Source organism: Cervus canadensis, chromosome 1 (assembly GCF_019320065.1).
Source record: "Cervus canadensis isolate Bull #8, Minnesota chromosome 1, ASM1932006v1, whole genome shotgun sequence".
NCBI classification, from domain to species: domain Eukaryota; kingdom Metazoa; phylum Chordata; class Mammalia; order Artiodactyla; family Cervidae; genus Cervus; species Cervus canadensis.
In genome coordinates, this window is record NC_057386.1 from 23,285,184 (window position 1) to 23,298,331 (window position 13,148).

A 13,148-nucleotide genomic window follows, 5' to 3' on the forward strand; every position below is an offset into this window, starting at 1 on the left:
TTTATCTGCTCACTGTTCTCTGTTACTCAGGTTACCCTTAGTGGATAAACAAGGTTTTCTCCAATAAAAATGCAATGTGAAGGCACTTTAACAAAATAATAAAGTAATGAATGAAGAATATTGGGGGAAGAAAAAAACTTGGAATTTTTGGTGGGGTTTTTTTGGTTCTTTTTTAAAACAAAGTTGTCCAGGTTTTATTCACCACCAGCTCCTCCCTCTTCTCCCTGCCTGTTGCTGTGCCCACTTCATTCCCAGTCAAGGAAGCGCTTCTCTGGCCTCCTCTGCTGTAATCTCCTGGGAGTAGAGGTCTGTGAAGAGAGCTGGAAGCCAGTAGTGGGCCTCCCCTGGGGCCTGCAGGTCCAGCCAAGCCAGCCCTTCCTTCAGCAGGTGTTCCTGGTGGAAAAAGGAAAAAGTCAGTTGAGAAAGGGGAGTTTCCACAAAGTAGGGTATATAATCCTCAAACCTATCTTGGCTTCAGTAGGGTTTTCAAACTAAATCTACAAGAGTGCCTTCACATATCCACACAGCCAAACTGGAATGATGTGTTTAACCTAGATCTTTGCCCACTGTGTGAGAAATACTACAAGTTGCTTAATCTGTGCTGCTGGGAAAGAGGATCATGACAAAGGGGGATGTTGTGGAAGGAAGGTAGGGCCACAGAAACATTTGCTACATGGCCTTGAGTAAATCACTGACTCCATTCCCAAAAACAAAATGGAGATCACTAACTTTCAGTTAACTTATTGAGTAACAGACAGCTACAAGACAGGGAAACCCTTCCGGAGAAGTTAATGGAAAGTCTGTATTAGAATGGACTCATAGTTCCTGTAACTGGAAATATGCTCCACATGGGTTTGTTTGACCCAATATTATTAAACAAATGTTTATGTCATCCCCACTTCACAGATGAAGTTAAGTCTTTAGTTTAACTGCCCGGGTAAGGATATTGAAAGCCAGGGATCCTACATGTTCATGCTACTCTCTCTTCACATTAGTCTTTCATTAGTACCAGGAAACTTGTATATATAAAACTATATATAAATGCACTAATCATAGAAATGTAATATCATTAGTTAATAGTTCCTTCACTGTATATCAACTATTAATTTCAGTCAAACCACATTAACCGTCTGACCAGGCTCTACAGGTCATGAGAAGGTGTTGGTGACTCCCCAGTGGCAGGCTGGCTGTACCCATGTGCCAGTGTTTGAAGCCCCCTCCTTTGTGAGTTCTACCTCTCTGTGCCATCTGCAGAGAAACACTGGGATTACTTCTGTGTGGTAGCAGCAGCCTTCAAAGCAACAAGTTAGAAGCTGCAGCCCTTGCCTGAGTGGTACCTGTCTACCCACCTCCTCCCATCTGGGGGCCCATCTTTTCTCAGCCATTCCAAAAGTCACGTACCAGCACTTGCCGCGCTCGCTCCGTCTCCCATTTAAGACTGGCCTTGATATCACTGACAGTCACATAGCCATTTTTCTGAAGGAAGGAACAGGGAATGAGTTAAGTGTGTGCTTTCCCTTAGAATCCAGCATCTGCCCAGGGACAAGTAATTTATCCAGACAGGAGGGGGACCTGCCCTTGGGTAAAGCCTAAGGGAGCACAGAAAAGAAAGTTTAGAGGTCCCGGCAGAAGTAAGAAGTGATTTTCAGGATGACAGAGGTAGGCAGACTGAGGTGCTCAGTCTTAAGTAGAATCCCTGGTACTAAATATTAATGTAGACTTTTACAGAGAACTCGAGAGTATGGCAAAGAAAGATTCAGAATGATTAACTGATAGGAAGGAATGATGATCATCAAAACTGATCATAATCTAAAATAATTAAGAATTCAGCCCTTGTCCAGCCTCACCCGAATCATTCCCCAAGCCAGAAAAGCCCCCTCCCTCCCTTGCTCAGTTCTAGTCTACACTACAGCACTGAGAAAACGGAACATGTCTTCCTTAAACATGTGATAAGGATCTGCAGGAAGACGGTACAGCTTAAGGCACTATTAAGGAACAGGAGGATGGCAAACAAGATTAAAAATTTTTTTCAAAGAATCCATAAAGTAGTTTTACAGAGACATCAAAAAAATCTGTTCACCAAGGATATTCAGTTAGTGGTCTGCATGTCTGTCTACTCCTCCACTAGAATGTAAGCTCTTTGAGAGCAGGAACTATGTGATACCCATGTTTATTTGCCCCTACAGCCTGGCCCAGTGCTTTGCACTGTAGCTGCTCAATAAACATCTGCTAAATAAGCACAGGTCTGAGTAGTGCATCCATTAGACAGCTGCAGCAAAAGGCACGAGTGACGGTGGGGAGGACATCAGAAAATACCTTCCCAGACTGCCATGTACATGCATGCACACGCACTCACACACACACACTCAGAAGGCACACCAGTACCTCTGCCAACTGCAGCACCACAGTGTGATCCATATTGAGCTCAGCAGGAACAGACTGAATGAGGTAAGTGCCACCCACAGGGATGATGCCGAAGCCAGTGCCGAGTGCCTTTAGTTTCTTGATGGCCCTGATCAGGTCGTCTCTGAGGTGAGGAACAGCTGCGTAAAGATCCCTGGCAGACCAGTCCTAGCAACAGTGCAGTTTCAGCTCTGCCCTAGGCAGGATACCCTGATGGAAGACTCCCAAGTCTGCACAACATTTAACTACATCGGTAAAAAGGAAGGGTTAATGTGCACCAAATGGTGCCTGGACATTCAAGGGAGATGGTAGAGGAGTCAGGCTTTCCATTCAGCAAGCCATTCCAACACCAGAGATAAAAACTTGCTTCTAGGAGCCCATCAGGAAATGTGAATAAGCGAGCTGAACTTAATAGGGAGTAGTGTGAACTATGGCAAAATACAGAATGCTTATCTATTTTAAAGGGGGCAACCCAACTGATTACTGCCATTTGGAAATTCAGACCCAGCAGTGTTAGATTTTCTGATTTCTTAGTTGACAAGTGAAATTAGAGAAGAAAATCCACATCTGAAAATGTGCAGACCACATAGGCAGTCTACAAACTGATTAGCTTTTTTCACCTTTTCTCAAATTGGAGTCATGCATAAAGGCTAGTGAACCAGGGCAATTTAGACCCCATCTTCTGAGCTCAACTCCTTTCCCCAGCCTTTCTCAGTGCCTGCTCTAATCTCCTTGACCACAAATAACATCAAGAGTATACACCACCTCAAGTATGTTTAAAAAAAATGTGCGTGTATACACACACATTCACGTATTTATGCATGCTTAGGAGAAAATCAATCAAAATGTTTAATAGTAATAATCTCTCAGCTGAGAAACAATGGGTGGTTTGGTTTTTTTTTTTTTATCTCTTTTCAGTTTTCTAAAATAAAAACGTTTCTTCTGATCATAAAGAGGAATAAAAAAGATTTCTAAACTAGCCTAGACCTACAAACAGAAGAAAAGATTTCCACCTGATTTTTAAAGACCTTTCTATACTCCCAAGAGGTTGGAAGACAAAACCTACTGGCTGACATCCTGGGCGAATTTGCCCCTTCCTTTTAACACCTGTTGATGCAGTTCCTCCAAAGTTATCAGACCTATTGGAGAGGGGGGACAGAAAGCAGTTGAAGGATTACCTTTATGACTTAAAAAAGTCAGCATCATATCTGAAAAACTGTTCTCTTGACACCAAGGCTGTGTCTACAGCGAATGATTTCTAACTGGTTTTAAGCTTTAAGACCATTCAGTATGCTTATTAAGATGACACCACTGGATGACAATTTTGAAGGTCACATTTTGGGGAGCAAAGAGACTCAGTTGGCATCAACACACCTTGGAGAAGCAGAGCAGGCCTACCGTTACTAAGGAGAAAATCATAACCCAGACATATCATCTATCGAGGGAAAGGCCTATTTTCTACCTCCCTATATGTTCTGTAACAACTAGGGGCTAAGCTTTCCTGACCAAAGACCTTTGGAGAATAGAGAGAATCATTCATGTTTACCGCTGGCCATGGAGACCAGCCATGAACTCAACTGCATGAAGCACTCATGTGCTTCTCAGGACCAAACAGCTTCTCAAGACCCTATTGGCCTGCAGACTGCCAGACAGGAAAAATCATTTTTCAACATTTTTTTTTCCCTCTCAGAGAAGCCCAAAGTCCAGTCCACAGGACTCCATTCAGCCACCCTCACCTCCATTCCGGTGCTTCAGGGCCAGGCACACTTCAATAATCTGGACACCCAGCTCATAATAGAAGTCTCCCACGCCTAGCATCTCAGACCAAAATCCTTTTCCAGCTAAAAGACAAAAAGACAAAAGCTAGGTTATTTATTAGTTATAACTTTTTCTTTCAAAGCTAGATTAAAACATCTACTCTATGGGAAGTCTTCTCTGCCCAGTGTTAAGCCCTTCTGGACTCAGGATGCTCAATACAATCTGACTCTTGGTTATTCCTACTAAACAACAGGTTCAGAAAGTTTTAAAGGTGGGCAATATAAAAAGCAGTTCTATTTGGCTGCTATGTCTGGCTCAGGATATACAGAGTGAAATATAATGGGACATATGGTCTAGACAAAGCTAAGAGAAAGAATAAGCAGACATGGCATTCAAAAATCCACTGAAGATATTTTATTGAGTAAAAAATGCAGGTTATAAAGTAGTAATTACAGCATAACCCCATATATCTTTAAAAAATAATGTATAAATATGATGAAGGTGTCTAGAAAGTAAATATACCTTAACCATACTTTATCTCTGCAATAACGGGCAGGGTCAAAAGACTTTTACTTTCTCCTTTTATTTTCTTTGTTGACTAACTGAAACACATACCACTTTTATCAAAACTAAATACATTTTTTTTTAATAAAGGGAAAAAATAGTCATAAAAAAATTCCAGAGCACATCATTCCAGGGAAGATCATGTACACTGTCCACTCAGCCTGCACTCCAAACTCTCCATTGTTCCCATCAAACTGGACAGTCATCCTGCTAGGTACTCCCTATAGATAACATCCTCTAGATCTCCCTGTAAGCCTTTACAGAAGATGTTCCAGCAATAGTGATGACAATTAGGTGAGCTCTGTCCCTTAGCAACCCTAGAACAACGCACCCCTACGGATTCCTTACAGGCCAGAGGATCCACTCCAATAGTGGCACACATGTCTTGAAACTGCACCCGGAACTCAGGATTCTTCCGGATCTCCTGCTTGTGTTTGCTGGCAAATTCTTCCAGGTTGGTCTTGAACATGTCCAACTGCTTTGACATCTGCAGGATGAACAAGGGGAAGGTTAGGGGCAACCCAAACAAGTGATAACTGAATGCCAAGAGTAGGCCCCTGGGCCAGTGGCATGGCAAAGGCTGAAATAACCTACTGTCTTCAGGACTACCATTATACTGTTAACTGTTCCCTTCCCTTTTTTCCCTGCCTCTTCTTCACAGTTCTGCTATAACAGAAACAAGATGCTGTAATGCTGCTTCAATTCTAAAATACACATTTTTTCCCTATGTGTTTCTGTTCTAAAGTCAGTATGCATCTAACAATTCTTTCTTTCCCATTCTTTCTTTTTTAAAAAATTTTTATTTACTCATTCATTCACTTCCTTCCAGTTTTATTGAGATAAAATTGACTTACAGCACTGTATATACAGCATTATATGACATAATTATCTGACTCATATACATCATGAAATGATCATAGTTAAGTTTTGTGAACATCTATCATTCAGATAGAAAATTACAGAAAGAGAAAAAAATGTTTTTCCTTGTGATGAGAACTCTTAGGATTTACTCTCCTAACAACTCTTATTATATAACATGTTGCAAGTGCTTTTCTTTTCCGGGGGGGGGGGGGGGGGGGGGGGGGGAAAATGTTATTAAACTGAAGGACCTACAAACGATGACCTACTGTATAGCATAAGGAACTCTACTCAATATTCTATGATGACCTACATGGGGAAAGAATCTGAAAAAGAATAGATATATATGTAACTGACTCAACATGCTATACATCTGAATCTAACAGAACATTGTAAATCAACTATATTCCAATATAAAATAAAATTTATTTAAAAATCTAATGAAATTAATTAATTGAAGATGCACCTAATAATCAATTTTGCAGCATTCACACAGTGGGAAATCTTCAGCAACTGGCAGAAAAGCTATATAGGAGAGTATGGAAGCCTGGCATGAATCAGGTGTGTTGTTGAATCAATCTGTGGGTTAAGGACCTCCTTGAGGCTAACCCAGGATAAAGAATCTCTGAGGAATGGTTGTGAGTCTAGTCTACCACATTACATTCTAAAGCTACATTCTTTTTAGCTTCAGGGGATATTCTGATTTCCTATTTGCATTACTCCTTCTCTTTGCCTAATTAACAAAGCTTATCTACAAGCCACCAAGAATAACCACTCCTGGCCCAGCATCTCATTTTCTCCTATTAAAAATTTACATGTTATTATAGTCACCATTTCCAGTTGATTCCTGCATGTTATCTCCCTCTATGAGTGGGACCTTTGGAAGAGCACAGCTTGTGTCTACCTTCTTTCCTCAGTTCAAGGGCCCCATTTCCCTGCCTCACTGCCTCCTTTTCTTCACCAGGAAAAATAAGTGAGTACACTAGAGGGCATGTACAGAAAAGGGAAGTACTAGAGAAGGAAACTGCAGGAACCACACCGTCGTTACTGTCACACACTTCTGGTACGCACCTAGATGTGATGGTGGTGGGTGTCAGAGGTTAGGCAATATTTCCATGTTATTCTTTGGCATTTAAAGTAAAAACTCAAAAGATGCAAATCAAAGACGCGTCTAATAATCAATTTTGAAGCATTCACACAGTAGGAAATCTTCAGCCACTGACATGGCTGAAGTTTTCTACCACTTACTTACCAAGAGAAATCTTCTACCACTTACTATCTATGTAACCTTGGATAAAGCACTTAACACCTCAGTGCCCTCAATTCTAAACTGCAAAGAACAGAGTTCTTTCCTGATAGAACTGTCAAAAGGAATGAACAAGACAGTGTACCTAAAGAAAATGGACATATGCCTGGGATGCTAAAAGTAGGTAATCATTCAAAGATGTCAGCTATCGTTGTTATTAGCAAGTCACCTAAATGATCTGAGCAGCACAGAAATCAGGATTTGCCAAATGCCCTATTTTTGGTTGATCCAAACAGTCTGGTTTATATCAGAGGAGTCCTGCCCAGCCTTATGGTATCTCCTTTGTTACCTGGAGCCCTCCAACCTACTCACCTGGGCCAGTTGGTCCTCAGCCAAGACAGTCCCTCGCTCCTTGTACTTGGCCTGTCAGGCAAAGAGACCAGGATGAGTTGAGAGAATGGATGCTGCGGGCTCCCACTTGTATTGCCTCCGCAGAAGTATGAAAAAAGGAGGGTCTCGCAAATGGTTTTTCTTAGGGAGAGGAGGGAACAGACGACTCCCTTGTAATCAAACTGGGGGACGTGGGGGAAAGGACTGATGGTTCTGGGGATAGTGACATTCCAATCCACCGGGAGCTGGAGAAACTCAGCTCCCTGGGATCCAAGAAGCCCGCGTCAAATTCTTTGGAGGCTATTTGAGGGTATAGAGCTCTGCTCAGAGAGATTTGTCTCTCGCGAGTCAGGGGTGGCTGTGGGCCCGCCTTCTTCCCCTCACCTCGGCAAGCTTCTTCTTGGCGATGGCGCCAGCTCCCACCCCACGACGGTGCATCCCCGCCGTGGCCCGCGGGCCGCCCCGCTGCCGGGACCCCGGGTCTCCACGTCCCGGGATCCGCCACCGGCTCCCTGACGCGGAAGCGCGTGTTATACGTCATCTTCGCGCGACGGAAGTTACGTCAAGACTTCCGGCTGCGGGGGCAGAGATCGCCCACCGCCAGGGGCCGAGCGGCCCCGCCTCTTGCGCCGGGAAGGAGCTGCAAAACTGCGGCCGGGTGCTCCTACCCACGTGTACTCCTCGGATCCTCTTAACTTCCTGTGACCGTCCTCAACTGCCACCCCGGCTTCCAAGTGGAGGTCCGCCACTGTTTATTGGCTGTCTGCTGAGTACCATTCGCTGAGTTGGACGCCAAGGATTCCGTATTAAGCAGACAACGATCTATTCTATGCTAATAAGGTTTACCTTTTGGAATCATTCAGAGCTTCTGACTGGGGAAGGCCTTATAGTTAAGAACTTGGACTGTGGAATTAGTTTACCTAGCTCGTAGCTTCCACTACATATGATCCAGTTGTTGTTTAGTCTCTTGAGTCGTGTGCTACTCTTAAGACCCCATGGACCATAGCCGGCCAGCCTCCTCTGTCCAAGGGATTTACTGGAGTGGGTTGCCATTTTCTTCTCCAAGGGGATCTTCCCCACGGAACTCGTGTCTCTTGCATTGGCAGGCGGATTCTTTATCGCTGAGCCACCAGGGAACTTCAGGCAAATACCTTAATCACTTTTGTTCCATCCACAGTTGTGAAAGAGTAATAGCTACTCATGAATTATGAGAAATAAGCCAGAAAATATATAACAAAGCTTTTAGTACAATGCCTGGCACATGAATATCAGCTGTGTTTGTTATTCATCAGGTCTGTGATAGAATCACCTCTCTGTTTAAAAAGCTCCATAGGTGATTTCCAAGGGCTTCTCTTGTGGCTCAGGTGGTAAAGAATCTGCCTGTAACGCAGGAGACCTGAGTTTGATCCCTGGGTCAGGAAGATCCCCTGGAGAAGGGAATTGCTACCCACTCCAGTATTCTTGCCTGGAACATCTCATAGACAGAAGAGCCTGGTGGGCTACAGTTCTTGCGGTAGCAGAGGGAGACAGAACTAAGCGAATAATACTTTCACTTTTTTTTTTTAAGTAGGTGATTTCCGTAACATTATTGAGTCTTGCAAAGGAGGAGCCAGTAGAGGTTTGGAGGAGCCAATGGAGGTTTTGTTTGTTTTTTTGGTTTTTTTTTTTTTGTTTTTTTTGGAGGTTTCTTAAGTCAGGCAGTAGTAATAAATTTTTGTTACAGGAAAATTAATGGCAACCTAGACTTAATTTTTGAGTCAGTTGTAGCAGTCCAAAGAATAAATGGTAAGGGGGGAACTAAGATGGTGGCAGTAAGGATAGAGAGAATGGGACAAATTCAGGACGTATCAAGGTGGGATGGTAAAACTGATCAGACAGGGGCAGTGAGTGAAAGTCGCTCAGTCGTGTCCGACTCTGTGATCCCACACACTATACAGTCTGTGAAATTCTCCAGGCCAGAATACTGGAGTGGGTAGCTGTTCACTTCTCCAGGGGATCTTTCCAACCCAGGGATTGAATCCAGGTCTCCTGCATTGCAGGTGGATTCTTTACCAGCTGAGCCAACAGGGAAGCCCAAGAATACTAGAGTGGGTAGCCTATCCCTTCTCCAGCAGATTGTTACGACCTAGAGGTCCCTCACATTGTGGGCAGATTCTTTACCAGCTGAGCTACCAGGGAAGCCTGAGATGGGGGCAGAGTGGGTGGGAAAACTTAGCAGGATGTTCAGTTTGCTGGCTTAGGCAACAGGGTGGTGCCATTCAAAGAGGTAGAATAGACTACAAGATGAAGTTGAGGAAATAACTGAGTGGTTTTGAAAATACTGAAATTGAGGTTTGTGTGACATCATAGGAGAAATGGCCAATTGTCATTCAGATGTACTGGTTTGAAGTTCTACGGAAAAATATGGGCTGGGCTACATGTCAAGGCAAAACCGTGAATGTGACTAATGTTACCAGAGTGGTTTCAAGTAAAAGGATAAAAAGAGGATGTGAGGGACTTCCTTGGTGGTCCAGTGGTTAGGAATCCACCTTGCAAAGAGGAAGATGCAGGTTCCATCCCTGGTTAGGAACTAAGATCCTAGATGCTGCAGAGCAACTGAGCCTCTGCACTACAACAAAAGAAGCCCATGGTGCCACAATGAAGACCCAGCGCAGCAAAAAAAAAAAAAAAAATGGATGGGAGCAGGGACTTCCCTGGCAGTCCAGTGGTTAAGACTCTCTGCTCCCAATTCAGGCGGTACAGATCGGGAACTAAAATTGTGCATGCCACGCGGCACAGCCTCAGGAAATAAAAGAGGATGGGAGCAGAGATAGGTGGCAGGATATTTAGTTGGCAGTTGGGGCCCTGAGGGATGGGGGAGCCATGAGTCCAAAGAGTCTAGGTCCCTGAGGATTTCATGGAACAAGCTGTCACACCAGCCCTAGGCTACCTGCCTCTACGTAGAGAAATAATGCTCTATCTTGCTAAAAATAGTTAGCACTGTTATTTTGTGTTTTCCTTTCTTTTGAAGCAGAATGTAATGTTAATAGATTCAAGGACTAAGGCTGAAACAGTTATTCAGGCTATCATAGTCCTACCTTTAGGTTCACTCTGATGCATACCCTCAGATACTGAATATAGAACATAAGCCCCCTTAAACACAAACTTACTTTCACAAACACAGATTTGTCCCCTCCAACACATATATTTGACACCCTTTCATACACACTCAGTCCTCCATTTTACGTACCCACCCCGACTATGAAAAACACGTTAACCTCATACATACACACGTTGATTTTGACCTCATATTTTCATATTCTTACTATGCCACTGCTTAACACAAAAAACTCAGTCCTTTAGATCCTCACTGACGCCATCTAGACACACCGACCTCGTTTTTCACTCTGTGACTCCTTAACATGTACAGGCTGACCCCCTCACTCACACTCATTGCTTCAGAGAACTGCGGTGTTGGAGAAGACTCTTGAGAGTCCCTTGGACTGCAAGGAGATCCAACCAGTCCATCCTAAAGGAGATCAGTCCTGGGTGTTCATTGGAAGGACTGATGCTGAAGCTGAAACTCCAATACTTTGGCCACCTCAGGGGAAGAGTTGACTCATTGGAAAAGACCCTGATGCTGGGAACGATTGAGGGCAGGAGGAGAAGGGGACAAGAGAGGATGAGATGGCTGGATGGCATAACCGACTCAATGGACATGGGTTTGGGTAGACTCCGACAGTTGGTGATGGACAGGGAGGCCTGGCGTGCTGCGGTTCATGGGGTCGCAAAGAGCTGGACATGACTGAGTGAACTGAAGTGAACCCTGGGTTGGGAAGATACCCTGAGGAGGACATGGCAACCCACTCCAGTATTCTTGCCTGGAGAATCCCCATGGGCAGATGAGCCTGACAGGCTACAGTCCATAGGGTCGCAAAGAGTCATACGTGACTGAAGAGACTTAGCACACCTGCACCCTCAAATGTACACATACTTCTTGAAGTACACACATTGGCCCTTGATAAACTTCATTGGCACCCATGAGCAGACATGCTTATTTCCTTCCTCAGACACATTGTTCTCTATAAGAGAAAGTTTGTTGACCAGTAACGTACTGGTAAATAATCACCTCTCTAGGTTGGAAGAGAGATGCTCTGATTTATAGCATTTGCCAATTTCCATAGTGTAAATACTCTCAGTATGCCCTTTCAAGCTATTGTTGCAAGCTATCAGTGCTTTTGCAACCTGCTCACAAAATTACTGCCAATTTCATAATGCTCTTAGAAGCACTTTGGTCCAGTACACCACTGAATGCTGACCAACCCATATGCCCTCACTTCCTTTAAGTGACTAGTGAGTCACTGGTCTTAGGGCAAAGTGGCTTAGAGCATGGGCTTATAATTCTCTGCCTCATGGAGGCAGTATAGTGCATGGTTAACAGCTATTACATTATCATTATCTTGAAGGATTGTGATGAGGCTTTAAATTAAATGAGATCACCATGATTTTTAAAACTGATATTTACTAGTATGGACAAAAACAGTAAAAAAAAAAAACACACCAAAAGTTGAAAAAAGAAATGATGTTTAGCAAGTACTGAGCACAAATGCCTGGCCCATAGTAAGACAGTTGTACAAAACTTTTTAAAGTAACCGTTTCAGATTCATGGACTCACAGAGACACTCAAGACTGCAGAAATACAGATCCAAACTCCTCCTCAGTGCAGTCAGCTCTACCATGGAGAATCACTAAAATATATCCTCTGAGTAATGGCATGCTCTAAATTGTGTGATGCATACTTTTAGAACTCAAGGAGTTTATTTATTTATTTATTTGAACTCAAGGAGTTTAAAGGAAAGGAAACCCAAAATGTTACAACCGGAAGAGATTGCAAGCTGGCAGCCCTCAGGCAAATTCAGTTCTCCAAGGAGTTTTATTTGGTCATCAGAATGCCTTTAGGGTCACATTTCTTTCCCATTTTCACAGTCCCAATCTCCCCTTGTTTTACATGCTCCTCACTTAGCTTATTTGGTTTACCAGCCCAGCCATTCAAGCAATCCAGTTTGCCAGTCCCTGATTTTAAACTAATACTTTGGGTTTTGTGGGGGGTTTTTTTGGCCCCACATGCAGCATGCAGAACTTCCCTGTCTAGGGATAAAACCATTTACCTCTGCAGTGGAAACAGTGTTTTTTGTTTTGTTTTTTTAAATTATGAAAATATGATAACATGTACAGGAGACTTGGAAAATACAGAACGAGTTTATATATAGATCCACTATATATTAAAATTAGTTTTTAAGTAGATAAATTAAGATTTTTAGTTGGAGTTTTAATATCAAACTCTCAAGAATTAATAAAATGAATATACAGAGAAGTAGAAGGATATAGCAGACCTGAAAAGCATTATGAACCAGTTCAACATAATTAAGATTTATACAGTTTTCACAGAAGAGTAGGATACAAATTCTATTCAAGTTCCCACAGACTATAAACTAGGAGACATTGGAAAATATCCAGGGACATAAGACCAAGTGCAGAAACTTGATGGTCTAAATTCCCATTTTCTTTTTTTTTTTTTGGAACATAGTATTTCTTTATATTCTCAGCATTGGATTCGAAGTTTCAAGCCTCATTCAAATTTTTTCTTAAATCAGTAAGATAATAAACTTTCTAGACTTTAATCAGTAATACTAGATACCAAAATACATGGAACTATATGAAAGTTTTGAATGAATATAAATTAGAAATCTAGCATTCTATTCACATTAAGTCGAACAAGTAGAATCAAAATGTCATAAATTGTTCAGCTAGGCAAAGATTGTAAGTTTTCCAAAATGTATATTATATATATTATTTATGTATACATATGAATACACAGAAGAACTATACAAAAAAGATGACCCAGATAACCACAATGGTGTGATCACTCACCTAGAGCCAGACATCCTGG

General features: G+C 42.6%; 1 protein-coding gene across 1 annotated transcript; it reads right to left on the bottom strand.

Annotated features, from left to right (window-relative positions):
* Positions 1 to 144: 144 nt before the first annotated feature.
* SNF8 (SNF8 subunit of ESCRT-II) lies at positions 145 to 7,750 on the bottom strand. The gene is made up of 8 exons (XM_043470654.1): positions 7,604 to 7,750; positions 7,202 to 7,252; positions 5,074 to 5,212; positions 4,140 to 4,244; positions 3,470 to 3,542; positions 2,386 to 2,527; positions 1,402 to 1,476; positions 145 to 393 (listed from the first exon to the last, which is right to left on the bottom strand). Exons 1-8 carry the CDS (start codon positions 7,655 to 7,657, stop codon positions 256 to 258), a joined length of 777 nt encoding a protein of 258 aa, XP_043326589.1. The 5' UTR covers positions 7,658 to 7,750; the 3' UTR covers positions 145 to 255.
* Between the last annotated feature and the right edge of the window lie 5,398 nt (positions 7,751 to 13,148).